General features: G+C 38.1%; 1 protein-coding gene across 1 annotated transcript in view; it reads left to right on the plus strand.

Moving 5' to 3' along the window:
• LOC106088479 (acetylcholine receptor subunit alpha-type acr-16) overlaps positions 1–20,550 on the plus strand; it is a 351,721-nt gene extending 331,171 nt beyond the window's left edge. The window contains exons 7-10 of the mRNA XM_059364259.1: positions 19,673–19,782; positions 19,856–20,070; positions 20,128–20,301; positions 20,372–20,550. Coding sequence (XP_059220242.1) covers positions 19,673–19,782; positions 19,856–20,070; positions 20,128–20,301; positions 20,372–20,456 — 584 coding nt within the window. The 3' untranslated portion in view covers positions 20,457–20,550. The remainder of the gene's footprint in view (positions 1–19,672; positions 19,783–19,855; positions 20,071–20,127; positions 20,302–20,371) is intronic.
• The last annotated feature ends 4,210 nt before the right edge of the window (positions 20,551–24,760 follow it).

Here is a 24,760-nt window from a genome sequence, read left to right on the forward strand (position 1 = left end):
GCTTTTTGGGGGCCAAGACTTTAAATCGAGATATCGGTCTATATGGCAGCTATATGCAAATCTTGATCGAACTAGACCAAATTGCAGAAATATGTGTAGGGGATTAACTTAAATCTCTGTTCCAAATTTCGGCAACATCGGACAATAAATGCCCCTTTTATGGGTCCAAAACATTAAATCGAGAAACCAGTCGGTATGGCAGCTATATCCAAATCTAGACCGATCGGAGCCGAATTGACGAAGGATGTCGAAGAGCCTAACACAACTCACTGTCCCAAATTTCAGCAAAATCGAATAATAAATGTGGCTTTTATGGGCCTAAGACCCTAAATTGGAGGATCGGTCTATATGGCAGCTATATCCAAATCTTAACTGATCTGTGCCATAATTCAGAAGTATGTCGAGGGGCTTAACTTAACTCACTGTCCCAAATTTCGGCGACATCGGAAAATAAATGAGCCTTTTATGGGCATAAGCCTAAATCGGAGGATCCCTCTATAAGGCAGCTATATTCAAATCTGGACCGATCTGGGCCAAATTGACGAAGGATGTCGAAGGGCCTAACACATCTTGCTGATCCAAATTTCAGCAAAATTGGATAGTAAATGTGGCTTTTATGGTCTAAGACCCTAAATCGGAGGATCCCTCTATATGGCAGCTATATCCAAATCTGGACCGATCTGCGCCAATTGGCGAATGATGTCGATGGGCATAACACAACTCACTGTCCCAAATTTTAGCAACATCGGATAATAAATGTGGCTTTTAAGGGCCTAAAACCCTAAATCGGAGGATCGGTCTATATGGGGGCTATATCAAGATATAGTCCGATATGGAACTTAACCTGCTTATGGACAAAAAAAGAATCTGTGCAAAGTTTCAGCTCAATATCTCTATTTTTGAAGACTGTAGCGTGATTTCAACAGACAGACGGACGGACATTGCTAGATCGTCTTAGATTTTTACGCTGATCCAGAATATATATACTTTATAGGGTCGGAAATGGATATTTCGATGTGTTGCAAACGGAATGACAAAATGAAAATACCCCCATCCTTCGGTGGTGGGTATAAAAATAAGACACGAATTGCGCCCTCTACGTGCTAAGGAAGTACAATCGGGACATCAGTTTTAGACAGAATCAGGCCATACGTGTCACATATGTTGGAGGACATAGAAAAAGTCGCTCTGCAAAACTTCCGCCAAAAGGCGGATTATAAAAAGTCTTTCCTGGCCTTTAGAGGCTCAAGAAGTATAATCAGGAGATCAGTTTATTTGGGCGTTATTTCAGGTTTTGAATCGGAGACCGGTTTATATGGCAGCTATATCAAAACATGGACCAACTAAGCCCATTCACAATCCCTATTGGCCTGAACTAATAATTAGTATTTCTGCAAAATTTCAAGCTTATAACTTTACTCCTCCGAAAGTAAGCGTGCTTCCGGGAGACGAACGAACGGCCATGGCTAAATAGACTTAGAATGTCAATTCAATCAAGAATAGATATACTTTGTTGGCCCCAGATCATTAATTCGATGAGCTACAAACGGAATGAAGATTTTATTATACCCCCATACTATGGTGGAGAGGCACAGCGTATGACATTCGTGTACATAAAGCTACAAACACCTGTTAAAACATTAGGAAACCCAACCATGATATAAATCTTTATATATGACGGATATGAGCTGGTGGCGAACAAAATCGAAAAAAATAAATGAAATATATCGCACGAATCTATACAACACACTATGTTAAATTCCGGCGAAATCGGCTAAAAAAAGTCTTACTTGAGCATATAACGGTTTGGCAAAGCCCTAACATCCATCTCAGTGTAATGCGAGTCAGTTGGGAGTCATGAGAGAATCATCACACAAAATGTTAACCCAATCGGATCAAAATTGCGCCCTCTATGGGCGTAATGTATCTTATAGGATACATTCAGTGTCAATATCAATCGATATTCAGACAAAAAAATAAAATATCGATAGTGCCATCGATATTTTGCCAGCACTATTCACCTCCAAATCGTCTGTTCATTCCCCCTTACTCCGTTATGGACAAGGATATTTTCTACGAGCTCCTGAAAAGAGAATAAAAACGCTGTCCCGCCTTTTTTATACATTTTTTTGGGAGATTTGAAAGCGAAAGTAGAAAAGGAAAATATCTTTGGGCCAGCAGTTGGAAAATTTAACAACCACGGGGAAACTTCCTATAATGGATTGAAGACAATATACTTCGCAGCGGCAAAGAACATGGTAGTTAGCAGCCCTGGATTCCAACATCGAAGGATTCACACTGCCACATTGTTGTCGACCGATCAAAACACGAGAAACCACACAGATCATGTTGCGATAGATGGGAGGAATTCAACCTTGTTGCAGCAAAGGTTCGCACCCGTTTGAGCATGTTGAGAAAAGTACGATCTGACACTCCACGGAATCTGTACATTGAAAAGCTGAAAACATAACAGATGGCAAGGGCATACTCCACTCAACTGTTCAAACTGCTGGATGAAAGCACTTTAAGGCGCAGTGGCAATCCATTGCCCACTCCATGGAAAATGACACGGAATCTGTGCTTAGGTACCAGAACCCTCCTTCAAAGAACCCAAGATATGACCAGGAGAGTCAAAAAACTACTGAAGCCAAGAATGCGTCATACAAAGCAACCCTGCAATCAGTAGCAACGCGCCAGATGAAGGAGAGGTATCAGAAAAAAAGGAGAGAGAAAATACGTCTCTTCCGCAAGAGGAAGAAGGAAATGAAAAACGAAAGTGTAAGCGAATCGAGATGTTCAGAAGCCAGAATGAAGTCCGAAAATTGTACCAAAGATTTAAACATCAAGCCGATAACTTTGATGCAAGCACATCCTACTGCATTTACAAAGAAGAAAATATAGTGACTTACACAGATACAGATTGTGTGCTGATGATATGGAAAGAACACATTTCCTAGCTGCTAGTACCCGATTATGGTGACCATGAGTATACCACAGAACAATCCCTGATGATGGTATAGAATGTACACCAACTAGTCAGAACGAGGTCCACACATCAAAAACCTGGCAAAATGACAATAATGCAGCAGGAGCCAATGGGTTGCCAGCTGAACTGTAAAAGTATGCATCAGCTCGCCTGCGCAATCTGGCTAGAAGTACGCATACCTGATGATAAGAACCTCAGCATACTATATCTCGTATAAAAAAAAAGGGGACAAGGCGGAACATGCCAACTAAGGCAAAAATAAGTATCCTTCTCATCTCCTACAAGATACTATCGAGCGTACTGTGTGCAAAATTAATGTCTTAAGTTAGCGAAATAATTGGGCCCTATCAGTGTGACCTTAGACCTGGTAAATCCATCATAGGCCAGATATTTGCACTACGCCAAATCTGGAAAAGAACCGAAAAGGACAAATCAACTCCTACTTCTGTTGACTACAAAACCGCCTTCCACATCCCTATACGTTCAAGGGTATTTCAGGCCATGTCTGAGTTTGGTATCGTTTCAAAACTGATACGACTTTGCAGGATGACCAGACAGTCAGGCAGCCATTAAATCCCTGGAGAACGTATTTCTGAACACAAAAACTGCCTTCGACTTTCGCAGATCTCTCAACGAGATGACTGAACAGTTCAAAATTCGCCTGTTCTGGATGCCGGGCCACAGAGATATCCCAGGGAATTGTAAAGCGGACGAGCTTGCGAGACTAGGAACTACCCTACACATTCTAGGTATACTGGAATCTGTGGATATGCCTCTAGCGACACGTAAGCTAAGTTTTCAGGACCAGGCCCGAAGGACAACGAATGATAGATGCTCACAATGAGGGGGCTGTGAGCATTCAACTATGTGGCCTAATCTAGACTTGAAGAGGTCTTCCGCTTTGTTGTCATTGACAAGAAGAGACGTCTCAATCATTGTGTCTGTCATGACAGGTCACCGTCTAATCGGAAAACATGCTGACAGACTGAAGGTTGTCTAATCGAAGACATCGATATTACGGGTTCATCACCGGAAGAAGCAATTGCAAGTATCAAAAGAGAATCAACGTATGTGGGTCTGCCAGTAAATGGAGATAAGACAAAGTGAATGATATTTCTTCCCACAGATAAAGAAAATAGAGAAAGTTGAGAACTTCAACTTTGAAAGAAGTAACTGCATCGCCGTAACCGAAAGAAATGACACCAGTTTTTATTAAAACGAAGGATAATATTGGGTAACAGATGCTACTTGATTGAGCAAGTAGCCGAGGAGCAAAGCCACCCCTCGAAAATTACACTATAAAAGACACTGATACTACCCATGCTGTTGTATGGCTTTGCGAAACCAGATGAGGCGGTACTTGGAGTATTTCAGAGAAATATTCTTAGTAAAATATATGGACCAGTCTGCGTTAATGGAGAATATAGGTATCGTTTGAACCATAGTGAGTTGTATGACAATGATAGCACATTTAAACGTCATGTTGTCAGAATGGATGAAGAAGTTCCAGCAAAGAACTCTCTTAAAGGCGACCATAAAAGAAAACGCAAAAAGGCGAAGACCAAAATGTCTGTGAAGAGCCCAAGTGGAGAGCGACATCTCTACACTTGGCGTCAGAGGTTGGAGAAGAATCGCAGAAGATCGAGAAGCTTGGACATCTATTCTACGTTCGGCTAGAGGAATACATTTTCTGTAATGGTCACTTAAAGTAAAGTGAGGTCCAACGAAAAAATTTAAATTTCCACAGAAACTTCGGATTCGGACCATAATTGAACTGAATGTTGGAGACCATAGTAGAAGTCGTTGTGTACAATTTCAGCCAATTCGAATAAAAATTGAGCCCTTAAGGGGCTCAAGATGTAAAATAGGGAGATGGGCTTATATGGGAGCTGAATCAGGCTATAGATCGATTCAGACCATAATTGTTAGGCATGTTGAAGGTCATGAGAGAAGTATTTGTCTGCCAAATCGGATAATAATTGCGACCTCTAGATGCTCAAGAAGTCAAGATCCCAGATCGATTTATATGTCAGCTATATCAGGTTATGGACCAATTGAAATCATATTTAGCACAGTGGTTGAAAGTCATAATAAAACACTTCTTGCAAAGTTTCAGCCAAATCGATAAGAATTGCGCTCTCTAGTGGCTCAAGAAATCAAGACCCCTGATTGGTTTAAATGACAGCTTTATCAGGTTATGTACCGATTTGAATCACATTTAACACAGTTGTTGGAAATCATAACAAAACACCTCATGCAAAATTTCAGCCAAATCGGATAAGAAATGCGCCCTCTAGTGACTCAAGAAGTCAAGATCCTTAAAAGGTTTATAGGGCAGCTATATCAAAACATGGACCGATTTGGCCCATTTACAATCCTAACTGACCTACACTAATTAGAAGTATTCGTGCAAAATTTCAAGCGGCTAGCACTCCTTCGAAAGTTAGCGTGCTTTCGACAGACAGACGGACGGGCGGACATGGCTAGATCGACTTAAAATGACATGGCGATCAAGAATATATACTTTATGGAGTCTCAGAGGAATATTTCGACCTCCATCCTTTGGTGGAGGGTATTAAAAATATTAATTGAATATGTTTCAAATTCCGTCAGTGGAAATCTCTTTAACGATCCAAAGCTGAAACATGCTGACATTTGTCACATATTGTTGTGTTCAGACTCCCAAAAATCGTGTTAAGTATGATCCAAATCGGTCTATAACCTAATATGCAAATTCAAATTTGATGCAATCATGAACATTCCATTAAGGAACAGGGGCAAACTTTTCATTTATTTATGAGTGCTGTCCGATTCAATTCTAAGCTAAATGAGAAGAGGCCTCCTTTTTATAGCCGAGTCCAAGTGCAACACCTAATTGGGGAGAAGTTTTTACATAGCACAGTACCTCACAAATGGACGGAATAACCACCGCTGAAAAATTTTTCTAATGTTCACGCCAGGCAATCGGTGTCATACGCAGACATGCTAACCTTTGCTCTGCGGTGGCCTCCTAACCTGATGTAGGGGCCATTTAAAAGGGTCTTTTTCCCATTTGACTTCTTGAGCCCCTAGAAGCCGCAATTGTTGTCTGATTGAGCTGAAATTTTGCCAGTAGTGTTTCGCTAGGACTTCCAACATTCGTTTTAACTTTGGCCTAAATTGGTTGCTTTTGCCTGGCTTGGTAGAAATTTGGTGTAGATGTAGATATTTTTAGCAGAAGCCGGATAGATATTTTTAGCTTAATCCGGACACACATGGCTAGAACATCTTAGAATTTTACGACGGTCAAAACCTGTATCGACACTGGCTGACAGAAAGCACCACACGGGTTGAAACTCTGAACTCGCATTTGTGTGGTATAAATCGTCATCACGGTATCGAGTGGACAGTCTAGTTAGAGTTCGGGCGTCACCGACTCTTGAGTAAACATTGAGTGCTTGTGATGCTCGATATGACAAGGCGAGTTATGTGGCCACAACAACAACAGCAGAGACGATCTAGAATATGTATAATTTAAAGAGTCGAAAATCGATTTTTCGTTATGAATGACCAAATGCAAATTTTACCCATGACATTCCACTAAGCTACAGGGGCAAACTTTCACATATCAATAAGGGCAATCCGATTCAAGTTTTAAAGCTCAATGATAGGGGCCTCGTTTTTATAGCCGAGTCTGAACGTCATGCAGCAGTGCTACACCTCTTTGAAGAGAAGTATAACCAATTTCTCGGTGGTGGTTCAAAAAAAATATTATCCATTTAAACTTTGTAGCGTCGGAATTCATTATATTGATATGTCACAAACAAAATCAATACACAACTAATCAACGGTGGTGGTCATAAAAATACCTTATCTCTATAATAAAATAAACAATAAAATATTATAAATCAAAAGTCAACTATTAAACGTACATATAGCGAAACATTATATAAATAAAAGAATCAAACCAAATCCAATAACAAGACAACAACTCGATAATGTATATCGATATAAAATGTATAAAAACCAATACCAAGTTGTTCAAAGCGAGAATCTCATGTGATGACTCCAATGACATTTAGGATTTTTAGCTAGGAAACAATTTGAGCAAAAACTATGCGGCACCTTATGCCTCTCAATTCTAGAACAGCTTGGAATCGGTATATAAACATTTATAAGCACACAAAATGTAAAAAATTGTAAACGAAATTTTGACTATACGCCAAATAGACCAGCATGCAATTCCCACTATGCAAACAAATATTGGCCAAATTCAAATGCTTTGAAATGAAGTTGTAGGATTCCTTGAAGTATCCCAGAGCAAGCTTTAATGAACTTTCTGCTGAACTATTTTGTCTGGAATGATATTCTTTTAGTTTAAGTTTTATCAAACACACTTTTATTTTAATTTTTATACAGGCACAAAATTAAAAACTCTTTGTAATTGAAAAGAAATGTATTAAATATTTTATACTTGTGGAAGTGTTCCTCGATGCAAGTCTTTTATTTCTATCCAAAGGATCTAAAATGATCAGGATGTGATTACATCAGATTATTCGATTAAATCTTGGTCTCAAGCTTGAATAGTCAATCAAATAATCTGATCTAAAACGATTAGAGAACTTAAAACTCAAATTATTGCGAACAAATTACGAATTTCATAGCAATTACACCAGATACGCCAGTCCAATACAGTGCAATAACTCTGGCTCATAGATATAATTTATAGAGCATAAAAAAACTGAATATTTTCTTTAAAACTCCAAAGCGCAAGATTAAGATATTCGATTCAAATGTAAGGTTCTAGTCACCTACAACATGACCTTGCCAACGTAATTGATATACTTGGTTCTGTTTGACTATGTAAATGTCGTCATGCAGCTCGTGGTTAATACGACTCCGATGTTCATTAAATTTACGAACAATCCTTCTTTCAAATATTCCAGGTTTTGTCTTTGATATCTGAACAGATTTGATATCTGAACAGATTTTGGCGACGTAGAGATACAAGCAATTTCTGACATTCTCAAAGTAATAGTTCCCCAATTTCTCTCTTTGCCCAGGTTAATAGGGCATTTCGAACGTTGGTAACATTCACCATAGGATGGAGGTAAACTAATTTCGTCATTTCGTTTGTAACACGAAATATTGATCTGAGACCCAACAAAGTACACAACAAATAAATATTCTTGATCCTCTTGACATTCAATTTCGATTTAGCCATGTCCATTTTTCTGTCGAAAGCACGCTAACTTTCGAAGCAGTCAAATGTTACACAAATACTGCCTATTATCGTAGGTCAGTTGGGATTGTAAATGGGCCATATCGGTCTATCTTTTGATGTAGTTGCCATATAAAGCGATCTAGGATCTTGATTTCAGAAGCCTCTAGGTAATTGCAATTTCTGGAGGCTAAAGAAGGCAGTCTCCAAGGTCGGTTTATATGGCATTAAAACATAAACCGATATAACCCAATTACAATCCCAGCCTAGTTTTATTCCTTCAAAAGTCAGAATGCTTTAGACAAACGGATGGATGGCATGGATAATTCGACTTAGAATGTCAAGACGATCAAGGATATATGCACCTCTTTTGGTCTCAGATCAATATTTCAATGTGTTTCAAACGGAATGACAAAATCCGTATACCCCGAATCCTATGGTGGAGGGTATAATAAACGACAAACTCACCGAAGTTACCAAAGAGATATGCTTTTTACCAAATATTCGTTGTTGTACTCATTAGATGGGTGTATACCAAATTCGTCATTCCGTTTGTAACAAATCCAAATATTGGTCTAAGACCCCATTATGTATATATACTACTGCGCTCGCTGTCAGTCTGTCTGTCCGTTTGTCTGTCGTTCTATCGGAAGCAGATTAACTTTCGAAGGTTTAAAGCTTGAAATTTTGCACAAATACTTTCTATTGGATTAGGTTGGTTGGAAATGTAAATGGAGCATATCGGTCCATGTTTTGATACAGCTCCCATATAAATCCATATCTGATATTGACTTCTTGAGCCTCTAGAGGGCTCACCTCTTATCCGGTTTAGCAGTGACTTCCCCTGTGGTCTGATTCGGTCTAAAATCTGATATAGTTCCAATATAAACCAGTCTCTCAATTGCATTTCTTGAACCCCTAAAATTCGCTGTTCTTCTCTGATTTGGCTGAAATTTTGCAAACCGACTTCTAATATGGTCCCCAATATCCAAACCAAGTATGCCCCGAATCGGTCCATAACCTGATATAGCTCCAATAACAGAGCAATTCTTATCCATTATACTTTGTTTGCCTATAAATAAATTCCGGGCAAAGAACTTGACAAATGCAATCCACGCTGGGGGAACGTAAGATTCTTGTCCCATCGTCACGAAATTTTGCACATGTCACTTTTTGGCTTAAGGACGAACTCTATTGGTAAAAATCGGTGCAGATTTGGATATAACTCCAATATGTATTTATCGTCGGATTTCCACTAATGTGGCCAAAGTAACAACAATTTTCAAACAAGCTGATCGAAAAAAGTGTGTTCAGTTTTTAATATATCTCTCACATACATATATCTATTGCCCAAATTTATAATTGTTGGTATAGGGTATTATAAAGTCGGCACCGCCCGACTTTTGCCTTTCCTTACTGGTTTTTATTTAACTTTAATTGAGTATGACAAAATATTTTACCCATTACCCGAACTTAGAATAGCGTTCCAAGCGCCTCGATCTTCTGGTCTCCTGCTAAAATATCAAACACCAATATTCGAGATGCCTTTTACCACATGATCATTCCATCAGCTTTTGGTCGTCCTGGTTTGTGTGCACCACAGTGATCGCCTTCAAAAACTTCTTCATTCATTCTGACAACATAACCTAGCCAACGCAACCGTTGTATTTTGATACGTTTAACTATGCTAACTTCGTCATACAGCTCTTACATTTCGTGGTTCATACAACGCCGATACTTTCCATCATTTCAAACTACTAAATTTCCCATGAACACTCCATGAAGTACAGGGGTTACTTCTCTTACATTAAAGAGTGCAATCCGTTTATAGTTTAAGCTCAATAATAAGGGGCCAACTTTTTTATGCCGAATCCAAACAGCGTAACGCTTAGCGAGACCATTTGGCAGAGTAGATTTAACATGGCAAGTTACCTCACAAATGTAGCCAGCATTAGTATCCCCTTACTAATCACCTCTGAAAACGTTGTATAATGTTCCCGCCGGAATTTGAACTCAGGCGTTCGGAGTCATAGGTGGATATGCTTACCTCTGCGCCACGATGGCCTCCATCAATGTACAGTGCTCCACAAATTTTATGAAGAAAATTTCTCTCAAACATTCCAAGTACTGTCTCGTCTGCTTTCTTATTGAGGCACGTATATCAGCAAGTATCATCTTGCAAGTGACATTTCGCATAAATGCCAAACTCAGACATGGCTGGAAATACCTTTGAACGTATAGGGCTATCGAAAACAGCTTTGTAGTTAACAAAGAGAAGGTAGATGTTTATTTGTCCTTCTCGGGTCTTTACCTGAATTTGGCGCAATATGAATATCTGGTCTATGGTGGACATACCTGGCCTAAAACCGCATTGATAGAGCCCAATTATCTCATTGACTGTAGGTTTAAATCTTTCACACAGTTCACTCGATAGTTTCTTGTATGGAATGGGGAGGAGATCTATTCCTCTATAGTTGGCACATCCCTTCTTGTATCCTTTCTTGTGTACGGGACTTAGTAGGCTGAGGTTCCAATCATCGGGTATAAGTTCTCCTGGCCAGATCGCGCAACTATCCTGATGCATATGCCTAATCATCTCAATTCGATTGCACTCTCGGCTTTCAATTTAACTTTTCTTTTTGGGGAATAAACGTTTTTCCTCCCTCCTTGTCTCCTAATATCTCTTCTTCATCTGGAGTGTTGCTACTGATTGCAGGGTTGCTCTGTATGCCGCATTCTTGGTATCACTAGCATTACGACAGTCTTGGTCGTACCATGGGTTTCTTGGATTTCTCCATATTTTTCAAGGAGTAGGCAATGGATTGTCACTGCACCGTTATAGCATCGGGATAAAGAGCGCTTTCATCAAGCAGTTGAGTCCCGTGTCGGCCACGGAATTTTTGACTTTTTGGTATATTAAAAATTTTAAGAAATCTTGAATTCAAAGCTTTGAAAACAGAACAGAAAAGCAAAACCTATTCTCTCATTTCCTTTCAATACAAAGTGTTTTTGAATCATTTTTTATTACCTTATACATTTTTATATAATTTCCTTTCATTTTTTATGCAACATTGCAAGCCATAGGCACCTGTCTTTGCCCAAAATCCAAAAAAGAAAAATTTAAACCAAACCCCACTAAACAAACACCATAAAGAAAAAAAACTAAAACAACATTCATTATGGTATTCACTAAACAAACCGAAACTGTAAACAAATTAAATATGTTTTAAAAAATTTTAAGCCATAATTAAAGTAACAAAAATGCTAGTAAAATAGCCGGCAGCTTTTTAGAGAAACCACAATTTGCTAATTGCTTCCCTAGTCCATAGCAATGGCCTATAAGTAAATCCTGTAGTGAAAGTCCACAATGAAACTAAATAAAATCAAATATCCAAGTATCAAAAATGACTAAATCATTTCAAGTTTTCGCTAGAAATCTTTAAAAAACCAAAAAAAACATTAAAAAAGAATCGTTAAAAGTCATTTAATTCATACCAAGCATTCAAACGACATTAATTCATTGAAACGTAAACTAAAGAAAAGAGAAATCATAAAACAATAAACAAAAATAATTTAAAGCATTTAAATGAAACCTTAACAAATGTATCGCAAAGCTTTTTGGTAGCTCAGTTTAATTTGAATTTTTTAATTGATTTATCTCATTCATCGAAAGTTAAATCTTCTGTTGAAGTAGTTTTGTTTTTTGTTATGCATGGTAATTTGATAGCATGTTAATTTGAGTTTTTCTAAAGGTAGTTAAATACAATAAAGTACTTTTTTTTAAAATTGCTATAAGATTTGATTTTGATTGATTCTTTCGAAATAAAAATTCAACAAATATTTGTGGAGCCATGAAAGAAATTTAATGTACTCTGAGAAGTGTATAAAAAAACAAGAATATCGGAGAAAAGTTAAGCCGAACCGAATCTTTGTGCCTGGAAGATCCGGAGTAGATTTACGGACCATATTAAAATGGTTGTAGGAAGTCATTGTAAAACTCAAAATACAAACTTCAACTAGGACCAAAAAGAAAGGCGGCCACAAGACTGGTAAAAAGCTAGATCTGAATGTTACTACATAAGGGGTTCATTTAAGATTATTTGGTTATTTAGGAGTGGAGTACGAATCTGTTGTACAAAACTAGATTTCCAGTGTCAATAAGTCCTTGCCAACCTTAAAAACACACGAAACTGGCATAAAAGGAAATGAAATATTTAGAGCTTTTTCTGGGTATCGAGCGGTCTCTAATTTTTAAACATCAAATCAGGGCGTAGCCAGGATTTAATTTATTTTGTTTTAGGAGGGAGGGGGGCATATTACAACTAGAAAACAATAATAAGTACGTAGACAAGATTACATTAAACAAGCAAAAGCGTGCTAAGTTCGGCCGGGCCGATTCTTATGTACCCTACACCATGGATCGCATTTGTCGAGTTCTTTTCCCGGCATCTCTTCTTAGGCAAAAAAAGGATATAGAAAAGATTTGCTCTGCTATTAGAGCGATATCAAGATATGGTCCGGCTTGGACCACAATTAAATTATATGTTGGAGACCTGTGTAAAATGTCAGCCAATTCGAACAAGAAGTAAAATAGAGAGATCGATTTATATGTGAGCTGTATCGGGGTGTATCCGTCGTACAAAATTTCAAGCAAATCGGATAATAATTGGGACCGCTAGAGGCTCAAGATATCTAGATCCAAGATCGGTTTATATGGCAGCAATATCTGGTTATGAACCGATTTGAACCTTATTTGACACAGTTGTTGAAAGTAAGAACAAAATTCGTCATCAACCAAATCGGATAGGAATTGTGCCCTCTAGAAGCTCAAGAAGTCTAGTCCCCAGATCTGTTTATATGACAGCTATATCAGGTTATGATCCGATTTAAATCATACTTGGCACAGTTGTTGGATATCCTAACAAAATACCTCGTGCAAAAATTCATTCAAATCAGATAAGAATTGCGCCCTCTAGAAGCTCAAGAAGTCAAGACCCAAGATCGGTTTATATGAGAGCTATATCAGGTTATGGACCGATTTGAACCATACCTGGCACAGTTGTTGAATATCAGAACAAAACACGTCGTGTAAAATTTCATCCCAATTGGATAAGAATTGCGCACTCTAGAGGCTCAAGAAGTCAAGACCCAAGATCGGTTTATATAGCAGCTATATCAAAACATGGACCGATATGGCCCATTTACAATTCCAACCGACCTACACTAATCAGAAGTATTTGTGCAAAATTTCAAGCGCTAGCTCTACTCCTTCGGAGGTTAGCGTGCTTTCGACAGCCAGACGGGCGGACAGACGGACGGACATGGCTAAATCGACATAAAATGTCGCGACAATCAAGAATATATATATACCTAATGGGGTCTCAGACGAATATTTCGAGTAATTACAAACAGAATGACGAAATTAGTATACTCCCATCCTATGGTGGAGGGTATAAAAATTAAGAATTAAGTTGCATTCGCCCTGGCTACGCCCCTGCATCACAAACCTCTCATTTAAGTCTCATATGGGTTTGGGGGGATGCAGACTGAGGAGGCATTCGAACCCGTCTGCTAAGCAAATGATGTCATAATACTTCTATAGGGTTAGGATCCGAATAAGCTGTGCGCAGAGATGGGTTTCAACCAGGTAAATATCCAACGCTTGTGTATTTATTGGGTAAATAACCAATAAATACCTTTTTTTTATATTTATTTGGGTAATTATAATTTTGCATTTTATATCCAAATATGATCCGATCTGAACGATGATTGACACAAAGGTGTAGAGGTCTTTCAAAACGCACTGTTTCAAATTTTATCAAAAAAGAATGAACAAGTAAAAAGGCGTTAAGTTCGACCGGACCGAACTTTGGATACCCATCACCACGCATATATATGTAAAACACCTTTCGTCAAAATGCGGTTAAATCGAGAGATCGGTCTATATGGCAGCTATATCCAAAATCCGGACTGATCTGAGCCAAATTGAAGAAGAATGTCAAAGGGCCTAATCTAACTCACTGTCTCAAATTTCGGCGACATCGGACAATAATTGCGCCTTTTATGGGCCCAAAACCATAAATCGAGAGATCTGTCTATATGACAGCTATATTCAACTCTGAACTGATTTAGACCAAATTGAAGAAGAATGTCTAAAGGCCTACCACAACTCACTGTCTCAAATTTCAGCCACATCGAAATTTTTACTGATCTGTGCCATAGTGCAGAAATATGCCAAGGGGCTTAACTTAACTCACTGTCCCAAATATCGGCGACATCGGACAATAAATGCGCCTTTTATGAGCCCAAAACTTTAAATCGAGAGATCGGTCTATATGGCAGATATATCCAAATCTGAACCGATCAGGGCCAAATTAAAGAAAGATGTGGAAGGGCCTAAGACAACTCTCTGTCCCAAATTTCAGCAAAATCGTATAATAAATGTGGCTTAATCGGAGGATCGGTCTATATCGGTCTATATGTGAAAGGAACTAAGCCAACTCATTGTATCAAATTTCAGCAAAATCGCATAGCAAATGTGGCTTTTATGGGCCTAAGACCCCAAATCGGAGGATCTGTCTATATGGCAGCTATATCCAAATCTGGACCGATCCAGGCGAAATTAACGAAAGATGTCGAAGGGCCTAATACAACTCACTATCTCATATTTCAGCAAAATCGGATAATAAATGTGGCTTTTATGGGCCTAAGACCCTAAATCGGCGGAACGGTCCATATGGGGGCTATATCAAGATATAGTCCATCTTCTAACTTAATCTGCTTATGGACAAATAGAAAGAATCTGTCCAAAGTTCCAGCTCAATATCTCTATTTTTAAAGACAGTAGAGCGATTTCAACAGACAGACGGACGGTCATTGGCTAGATCGTCTTAGAATTTTACGCTGATCAAGAATATATATACTTTATAGGGTCGGAAATGGATATTTCGAAGTGTGGCAAACGGAATGACAAAATGAATATACCCCCATCCTTCGGTGGTGAGTATAAAAAAAAAAACAAGTAAAAGCGTGCTAAGTTCGGCCCGGCCGAATCTTATATACCCTCCACCATGGATCGCATTTGTCGAGTTCTTTTCCCGGCATCTCTTCTTAAGCAGAAAAAAGGATATAAGAAAAGATTTGCTCTGCTATTAGAGCGATATCAAGATATGGTCCGGTTTGGACCACAATTAAATTATATGTTGGAGACCTGTGTAAAATGTCAGCCAATTCGAATAAGAATTGCGCCATTTGTGGGCTCAAGAAGTAAAATAGAGAGATCGATTTATATGGGAGCTGTTTCGGGCTATAGACCTATTCAGACCATAATAAACAGGTATGTTAATGGTCATGAGAGAATCTGTCGTACAAAATTTCAGGCAAATCGGATAATAATTGCGACCTCTAGAGGCTCAAGAAGTCAAGATACCAGATCGGTTTATATGGCAGCTATATCAGGTTATGAACCGACTTGTACTTTTTTGGACATAGTTGATGAAAGTAACAATTAAAACGTCTTGTGAAATTTCAGCCAAATCGGATAGAAATTGCGGCCTCTAGAAGCTCAAGAAGTCAAGTCCCCAGATCAGTTTATATGACAGCTATATCAGGTTATAAACCGATTTGAACCACATTTGGCACAGTTGTTGGATATCATAACAAAATACTACGTGCCAAAATTCATTCAAATTGGATAAGAATTGCGCCCTCTAGAGGCTCAAGAAGTCAAGACCTCAGATCGGTTTATATGGCAGCTATATCAGGTTATGGACCGATTTAAACCATACTTGGCACAGTTGTTGGATATCTTAACAAAACACGTCGTGCAAAATTTCATCCCAATCGGTTAACAATTGCGCACACTAGAGGCTCAAGAAGTCAAGACCCAAGATCGGTTTATATGACAGCTATATCAAAACATGGACCGATATGGCCCATTTACAATAGCAACCGACCTACACTAATAAGAAGTATTTGTGCAAAATTTCAAGCGGCTAGCTTTACTCCTTCGGAGGTTAGCGTGCTTTCGACAGACAGACGGACGGACATGGCTAGATCGACATAAAATTTCACGACGATTAAGAATATATATACTTTATGGGGTCTCAGACGAATATTTCGAGTAGTTACAATCAGAATGACGAAATTAGTATACCCCCCATCTTATGGTGGAGGGTATAAAAACAATAATATCGGAGTAAAGTTTAGACGACCCGAATCTTTGTGCCTGGACGTTCCCGAGTAGATTTGCAGACCATGCTAAAATAGCAGAACTCAATGTGAACAATTTCAGTAAAATTTTTGGGGATCGGGCTCCTAATTATTGTACATCAAATCAGAGACGTAGCCAGGATTTTAAAACTACAAAACAGTAATAAGTATGTATACGCGCTACCATTCAAATTTGAGCATCTCTAGTCCCCCTCCCCTGGCTACGTCCCGGCATCAAGTACCTTTCATATAAGTCCCATATGAGTTTTGGGGGTGGAACGGTCTGCGCTACACTTGGCCTCAAATTTTCATAACAAGTTTTTACTCTGCTCTGCTCTTTGGTTCCTTTCTGGATAAACCATATGCAAAGTCTGTCATCCTTTATATTAAAGACTCTGACAGAGGCTGACAAATATTTACCACAGAAAAAGATTCCAGAGATCGTATATTTCGATTACAGCGCACCTACAGCAAGGGCAAGTTCACAGAAACCGCGCTTCATGATCTAGTCAGCTATATAGAAGGCTCTCACGCTATCAAGAAGTATACAATGATGTAATTTCTGGACATTGAGCATACCTTGAATAATGTAAACAGGACGTTGTTATCATGTCCGCCTATGAAGATGAAAACTGGTTGCGAAACCTGGCGAGACCTTCACAAAGAAAATTTCTGTTAAGCGGTGGTTATCCTCTCCTAATGCTAGTGAGGCATAGGGCCATGCACCAATATCCCCTTAAGGAGGTGTTGCAATGCGAAACGCCGTCTGAACTTGGCTCTTAAAAGGAGATCCCTTATCATTGAGCTTAAACGTAAATAGGACAGCTATCCTTGGTATGTGAAAAGTAGGCCAATGTTATTTTATGGAATGTTCGTGGGAAAATCTGTCTGTCTGTTTAAATATATAGTCCTTAAAAATAGAGATATTGAGCTGAAATTTTGCACAGATTCTTTTTTTGTCCATATCGGACTATATCTTCATATAGCCTCATATAGACCGATCCACCGATTTTGGGTTTTAGTCCCATAAAAGCCACATTTATTATTCGATTTTACTGAAATTTGGGACAGTGAGTTGTGTTAGGCCCATCGACATGCTTCTGCAATTTGGTCTAGATCGGTTCAGATTTGGATATAGCTACCATATAGACCGATTTCTCGATTTAAGGTTTTGGGCCCATAAAAGGCTCAGTTATTGTCCGATTTTGCCAAAATTTGAGACAATGAGTTATGTTAGGCCCTTCGATATCTTTCTTCAATTTGGCCCAGATCGGTTCAGATTTGGATATAGCTGCCATATAGACCAATCTCTCGATTTACGATTTTGCGCCCATAAAAGGCGCATTTACTGTCCAATGTCGCTGAAATTTGGGACAGTAAGTTGTGTTAGGACCTTCGACATCCTTCTTCAATGTGGCCCAGATCGGTCCAGATTTGAATATAGCTGCCATAAATACCGATCTATCGATTTAAGGTTTTGGGCCCATAAAAAGCGCATTTATTGTCTAATGTCGCCGAAATTTGGGACAACGAGTTGCCTTAGGATTTTCACCATCCTTTTCCAATTTGGCCTAGATCGGTCCAGATATGAATATAGCTGCCATATAGACGGATCTATCGATTTAAGGTTTTGGGGCCATAAAATCGCTTTTATTGTCCGATTTCGCCCAAATTTAAGACAGTGAGTTGTATTTGGCTCTTCCACATTTTGCTGCAACTTAGCCCAAATCGTCCAGATTTCGATATAGAAGCCATATAGACCGATATTTCGATTTAAAGTCTTAGCCCCATAAAAGACGCATTTATAATTCGATTTCACTGAAATTTGACACTGTTATTTATGTTAATCTTTTCGACATCCGTATCGTATGTGGTTCAGATCGTTTTTTTAGATATAGCTACTTAAAAGGCCAATGTTTTGTTATACACAATTGAACAATGACTTGTACTAATTAGTATTTGATCCAAATCGGAACATATTTCGATATAGCTGCTATGGGACATAGGGTATGCATTTTTCAACGGTTTTTGACGAAAGGTGGTTTACATATATACCCGAGATAGTGGGTATCCAAAGCTCGGCTCGGCCGAATTTTACGCCTTTTTACTTGTTATATAATAGATTGTTGTCGCTGGAAAAGTGATGCCCATAGCTGTTAAAAGTAGTTATCCGACACTTTCAGTAACTTTAAGAAGCTTTACGTACACAGAGAAGTGGGCTGACGAACGTGACATAAGTGGTTTAAGAAAAAAGTTGATTTTTTTAGCAGAAGATATAAGATACCCACGACGGCAAAAGTCTCTTTGGGAAGAGAGAATGTTCCATTTACAGAAAGCTTTAAATATCTGGCCCACTGGGCGTTGGCTATATGGTGTTGTGGTCTGGTGGACGAGGCTTAAAAACTTCGCCTGTCATTCAATACTCAACTTAATCCAAAGAATGGCTTATTTGTACTTTACAGCTGTACAAAAGATGGCACTTTCTGATGTTTGAAATCTCTGAAGAACTTATTTCTTCAAAATTACTGGATACTGGCTCCAGAATTCAAGCATGTTTTATAGCTTTGATAGGGAACTGGCGGCACATTCTAGCTTCCTGTTTATTGTAGCTTTCTCAGGAGAGACTCCGGGGTGAAGGAGGTTTCATCAATAATAAGCCCAAATCTCTCTTAATATCCAACATCCCCTATGTTACCCACATAAAGTCATTAAGCTTCAAACTGTTGCTGCTGTTTCTTCAAGGCTCCTCAAATAATAGACTTTTACACCTAATATCTTTTAAAGATAATATTTTGTATTTTGAATGTATGTTTGAATTAGACTAAAGCACGATTTGAGCATGTAAAGCATGGCAGTAAAAACTTTTTTTGAACTCTGCAAAAACTTCGTATGCACTTTCTCCTCTAAATAACTGCCTAAGACACCCATAAAAAAAAGATCCATCACCACAAAAATAAAACACTACTATTATTTTGATTTTCTTTTCTCAAAACCACTAACTTTTATATACAAAAAAAAACTTAAAATAAATACAAAAACTTTAGAAGTAGTTACACTTAAAACTAAAAAAAAAATAAAGAAAACTCAAAAAGTTTTAATTTCTCTCACGTATTTAAATTGTATGTGTGTGTGTGTGTTGTTGAAATATCTGAAAGAAATGATCTAAAGTTATTAATGGAAAACAATTGTTTCTCATTTTTTCCTTCCTTTTGTAAACAAAACAAACGAACAAAATTTGTTGTTTTGCTCTATTTGCTTACTCGCAATATACTTAGGTACCTATTTCAATTGCATTATGTTCATGGTTGCCTCATCGGTGGTGCTGACGGTTGTGGTACTGAATTATCATCATCGCACGGCGGACATACATGAAATGCCACCATGGGTAAAATATTAAAAGCAAATATTCATAGTAAATGTTAATGACTTTTTGATTTTATTTTTTTTTTTTTCGATAGATACGTTCCGTTTTTCTGCAATGGCTGCCCTGGATTTTACGCATGAGTCGGCCTGGTCGTAAAATCACAAGAAAACATATACTACTAACGAATCGCATGAAGGAACTGGAGCTGAAAGAGCGTTCCTCAAAATCCCTGCTGGCCAATGTGCTGGACATCGATGATGATTTCCGGCATACAGTATCGGGGTCACAGACAGCCATAGGCTCATCAGCGTAAGATATAATGTCATAGACTTAAAGGATTCTTATTCATTTTTCTTTCATTTTTAGGAGTTTTGGCCGTCCCACGACGGTTGAAGAGCATCATAACGCCATTGGCTGTAATCACAAAGATTTACATTTAATTCTTAAAGAATTGCAATTTATAACGGCGCGCATGCGCAAAGCCGATGATGAGGCCGAATTAATAAGTGATTGGAAATTTGCGGCCATGGTTGTGGATCGGTAATATTTTTCAAAAAAAAGAAAAAAAAAACTTTTTTATCATTATATTTACAAATGTTTCTTATTGCAGATTTTGTTTAATTGTCTTCACCCTATTCACAATAATTGCCACAGTGACAGTTCTACTGTCAGCACCCCATATAATAGTTCAATAAAATTAGGATAAAAATGCCACCATAGAGCATCAAACTGCAAATTAATAATTAAGTTTAACACCTAATCATAGAAACTCTTTTTATGCAAAAAAAACACAAAAAAACAACCATAGCAGATTTCAAAAAAATATCCTCCAGCAACAAAGAACAACAAAAAAATCAATACCCCATAATGGGAAATGCATAACTCTTAGACAACCTGGCCCCACCCATCTTCACCAGCAATAATCTTCAATAACTAAAAAAGTTTCAATGCAAACCTTAAGTAATGCCACCCCCTCCCCATCATGCAAAGACGAAAGTTAATAGCTAACCAAGCAATCCCATCTAGGACGACACTAATAACCTAACACTACAACCGGATACTTATTTAAGTAAAAAACAAGGACTATTCAATGAAGGACATTTTACTATACATTATAGTAGTAAACCAAATAGGAAAACAAATATGAAAATTAAGACAAATGAAAAGGAATTAAATTAGTTATAAACAATTAAAATTGTTAAATAGTTTTTTAAGGACAAAACCCAAGACAACAAAGAAAGAAACTAAACAAAAAAATATTACTAAAAAAGGACACATTAAAAAGAAGAAGAAGAGAAATATGTGAGAGGAGTAATGGTTATAGGTCTATCAGGTTTCTGCAAAACGAAATTTCAAATTTTAAATAGAATTATTTTCTAAACTTCAGAACTGTTTTAGGAATACCATGATCATTCAGCTTTGGCTAGTATTAAATGTTTATGTCAATATACATATAACATTTCATCCTGACAACACTTGAATTGTGATTTAAAATAATTCATTTTTTATTATTTTGAATTCAATGAATCTTTTATTAGGTGAACAAACTCTTTCCGCAATGTTTGTATAAATGTAATCCATGTACATAAGAAAATTTTATTAAATATTATACCAACAATTGTTTTATTATTTCCTCCCCTTTGTACACTCGGCTTAAGATTCCTTGTAATATTGTCGTATGCAGTCCCTGACTCATTAAAAATGATATGCTTGGTTAATATACCCACATTGGTGGAGGTATTGAATTGAACTCTTTAACTTGGATCTCCCTGGCGCAAAAATTTTTATAAGTTTTTACACTCAACCAAATTTGTTATTCAAAACACCAAAAATGTTTGCCAAAACAGCAGTCTTTTTCTGCTGAAAATGGGAAAGCAGACATTACTGCTGTTTCAGCAAACATAGGGCTGCTGTATTGGCAAACATTTCGGTCAGCTAAATTAGCAAAAAATACGCTATCTAAAGTAAAAAAATCTGCTGAAAAAATTTTTATGCTATTTTTTATGTTTGCCTGTTGAAAACGTAATGACAAAATCAATATTTCACAATAAATAGTCAATTTAAAAGCAAAGAAGCGGGAGCGGAGCAAAAAAAATTGCCGGAGCGGAGCGGATAAAGTTACTCGCACCGGATCCCTGGTGGTTAATACAGAAACCTACACAGAAAGGAAGAATCACAACTAAGGAAAAGATGAGTGCAAGTAGACCAAATTGGAACACAAACAAGCTTGACACCTCGAAACTCTGAGCGGAAATATACCAGCATCCCCAGCGAAACAACTTTGTCAAATTAAGACAAGCAACACGCTCTATTCAAGGAGGTAAAAAGTTACTCCCTGCAGTAGTAGCAGGGAACAAGAAAGAAATGTGTGAGAAATTTAGAGAAGACTCGGCGCAATTACTGTGAATGTGAATTTTTATACCCTCCACCATGGGATGGGGGTATACTAATTTCGTCATTCATACATAACTGGCATTGCCTTTTGTATCTGAATTTAAAGAGCCAAGTAAGAGCGTGCTCAGTTCGGCCGGGCCGAATCGAATTTTTAGGCAAACAAAGAATAGTGAATAAGAACTGTTATGCTATTGGAGCTATATCAAGTTATAGTCCGATTCGAACCACAAAAAAATTGAATGCTGGACATTGTAGAAGTCATTGTGTAATATTTCAGTCCATTCGGATAAAAATTGCGCCTTGTAGGGGCTCAAGAAGCACAATCGGGAGATCAGTTTATATGGGAGCTGTATCAAGCTATTAATCGATCCAAACCATATTAGACACGTATGTTGAAAGTCATTGAAGGTCCGTTGTAAAAAAATTCTGCCAAATCGGATGAAAATTGCGCCCTCTAGATGCTCGAGAATTCAAGCTCCCACATCGGTTTAAATGGCAGATATATCAGGTGATGTACCGATTTGCGCCATACTAAGCACAGTTGTTGGAAGTCATAACAAAACACCGCATGCAAAATTTCAGATCTAAGATCGGTTTATATGACAGCTATACCAGGTTATGAATCGATTTTAACCATACTTAGCACAGTTGTTGGAAGTCATAACAAAACATCATGTGCCAACTTGCAGCCAAATCGGATAAGAATAACGCCCTCTAAAAGCTGCAGAAGTCAAAACCCAAGATCGGTTTATATGGCAGTTATATCAGATTATAAACCGAATTAAATCATAATTAGCACAGTTGTTGGAAGTGATACCAAAGCATCACGATGGAAGTAATACCAAAGCACCCTCCACCATATGATCGGGATATACTAATATCGTCCTTCTGTTTCTAACTCCTCGAAATGTTCTTCTTAGACCCCATAAAGTACCCATAATTCTTGATCGTCATGATATTTTAAGTCGATCTAACCATGTGTCGTACGTCCGTCCGTTTGTCTGAAGGTGTAAAGCTTTCGAAGGTGTAAAGCTAGCCGTTTGAAATTTTGCTCAAATACTTCTTATCAGTGTGGTTGTAAATGGGCCATATCGACCTATCTTTTGATATAGCTGTCATATAAACCGATCTTGCAACTTGACTTCTTGAGCCACTAGAGGCCGCAATTCTTTTCGAATTTGGCTGAAATTTTGCATGAGGTGTTTACTTATGATATAGTCTCCAACATTCAATTCAATTAAAGTCCGGATCGGGTTGTCTCAACAACGACTGAAGCCAAGAGAATAAGACTACTAGTGAATTGAGCATCAATGCTATCGTAAAGAATATTTCAGTTTTGTGCACAGCTGATGTGGAAGGGTCAAGCTCCTATGGGTGAGCAAGTTCCGATCGCGGAAAAGGGCGTCCATACTTTCTGATTCTATGGCTTTCTGATTCTAATGTAAACTCGAGTGATCCTGACCGGGTAACTTTTTTCGGCTCCGCTCCGCTCCACTCCCGCTCCAGCATAAATTTTTCCGCTCCGCTCCGGCAATTTCTTTTCAATCGGCTCCCGCTCCTTGACTTAATTGATTATTTATTTTTAAATTTTCTTCTTATACACACCGCACCCTATGAAGTGATATATTAATTTTGTCATTACGTTCACAACATCAAGCAGTTTTCATTTCCGATTATATGTATTCTTGATCGCCTTCTATATTCTCTAAAGGGAGCAATTGTTTTCCGATTTGAGGGAGCAATAGAAAGCTACTGCAGCTGAATGCTTCATGCTGAACGCCTGGATTCGAATTCCCAATTCAGAACATGGGAAAAAACTTTTCTGCGGCGATTTTCCCCTCCAAATGCTGGCGACATTTGGCGATACTATGATATACATAAAAGCCATGTAAAAACCTCTCCACAAAGAGGTGTCTCACTGCGGCACGCCGCACCGTGTTGCCTCTTCATATGTAAGAGTTAACATAGAGCTCTAAAATTTCGCACAGAGTAATATTTGAGTGTATTATAAAACAAGTCAAAGCGGCCGGGCCGAATTTTTCTTACCCTCCACCATGGATCGTATTTGTTGAGTTCTTTTCCAGGTATTACTTTTTAGGCAAACAAAGGATAAAAGAAAATAACTGCTTTCCTATTGGACCTATATCAAGTTATGGTCCGATTCGTAAATGAGTTCAATGTTGGAGTTGAAACATAGTGAAGTCATTGTGTAAGATTTCAACCAATTCGAATAAAAAATGCGCCCTTCAGGAGCTCAAGAAGTAAAATCGGGAGATCAGTTTATATGGGAGCTGTATCAGGCTATAGACTGATCGAGACCATATTTGATACGTGTGTTGAAGGTCATGGGAGAAGCCCTTTACAAAATTTCAGCCAAATCGAATAATAATTGCATCCTCTAGAGGCTCAATAAATCAAGATCCGAGATCGGTTAATATGGGAGCTATATCAGGTTATAGACCGATTTGAACCATACTTAGCACCGTTGTTGGAAGTCATAACGAAACACGCGATGCAAAATTTCAGACAAATCTGATAAAAAAAATGCGCTCAAGAGGCTCAGGAAGTCAAGATTCAAGATCGTTTTATATGGCAGTTATATAAG

The sequence above is a fragment of the Stomoxys calcitrans genome, chromosome 3 (genome assembly GCF_963082655.1).
Source record: "Stomoxys calcitrans chromosome 3, idStoCalc2.1, whole genome shotgun sequence".
Classification (NCBI taxonomy): domain Eukaryota; kingdom Metazoa; phylum Arthropoda; class Insecta; order Diptera; family Muscidae; genus Stomoxys; species Stomoxys calcitrans.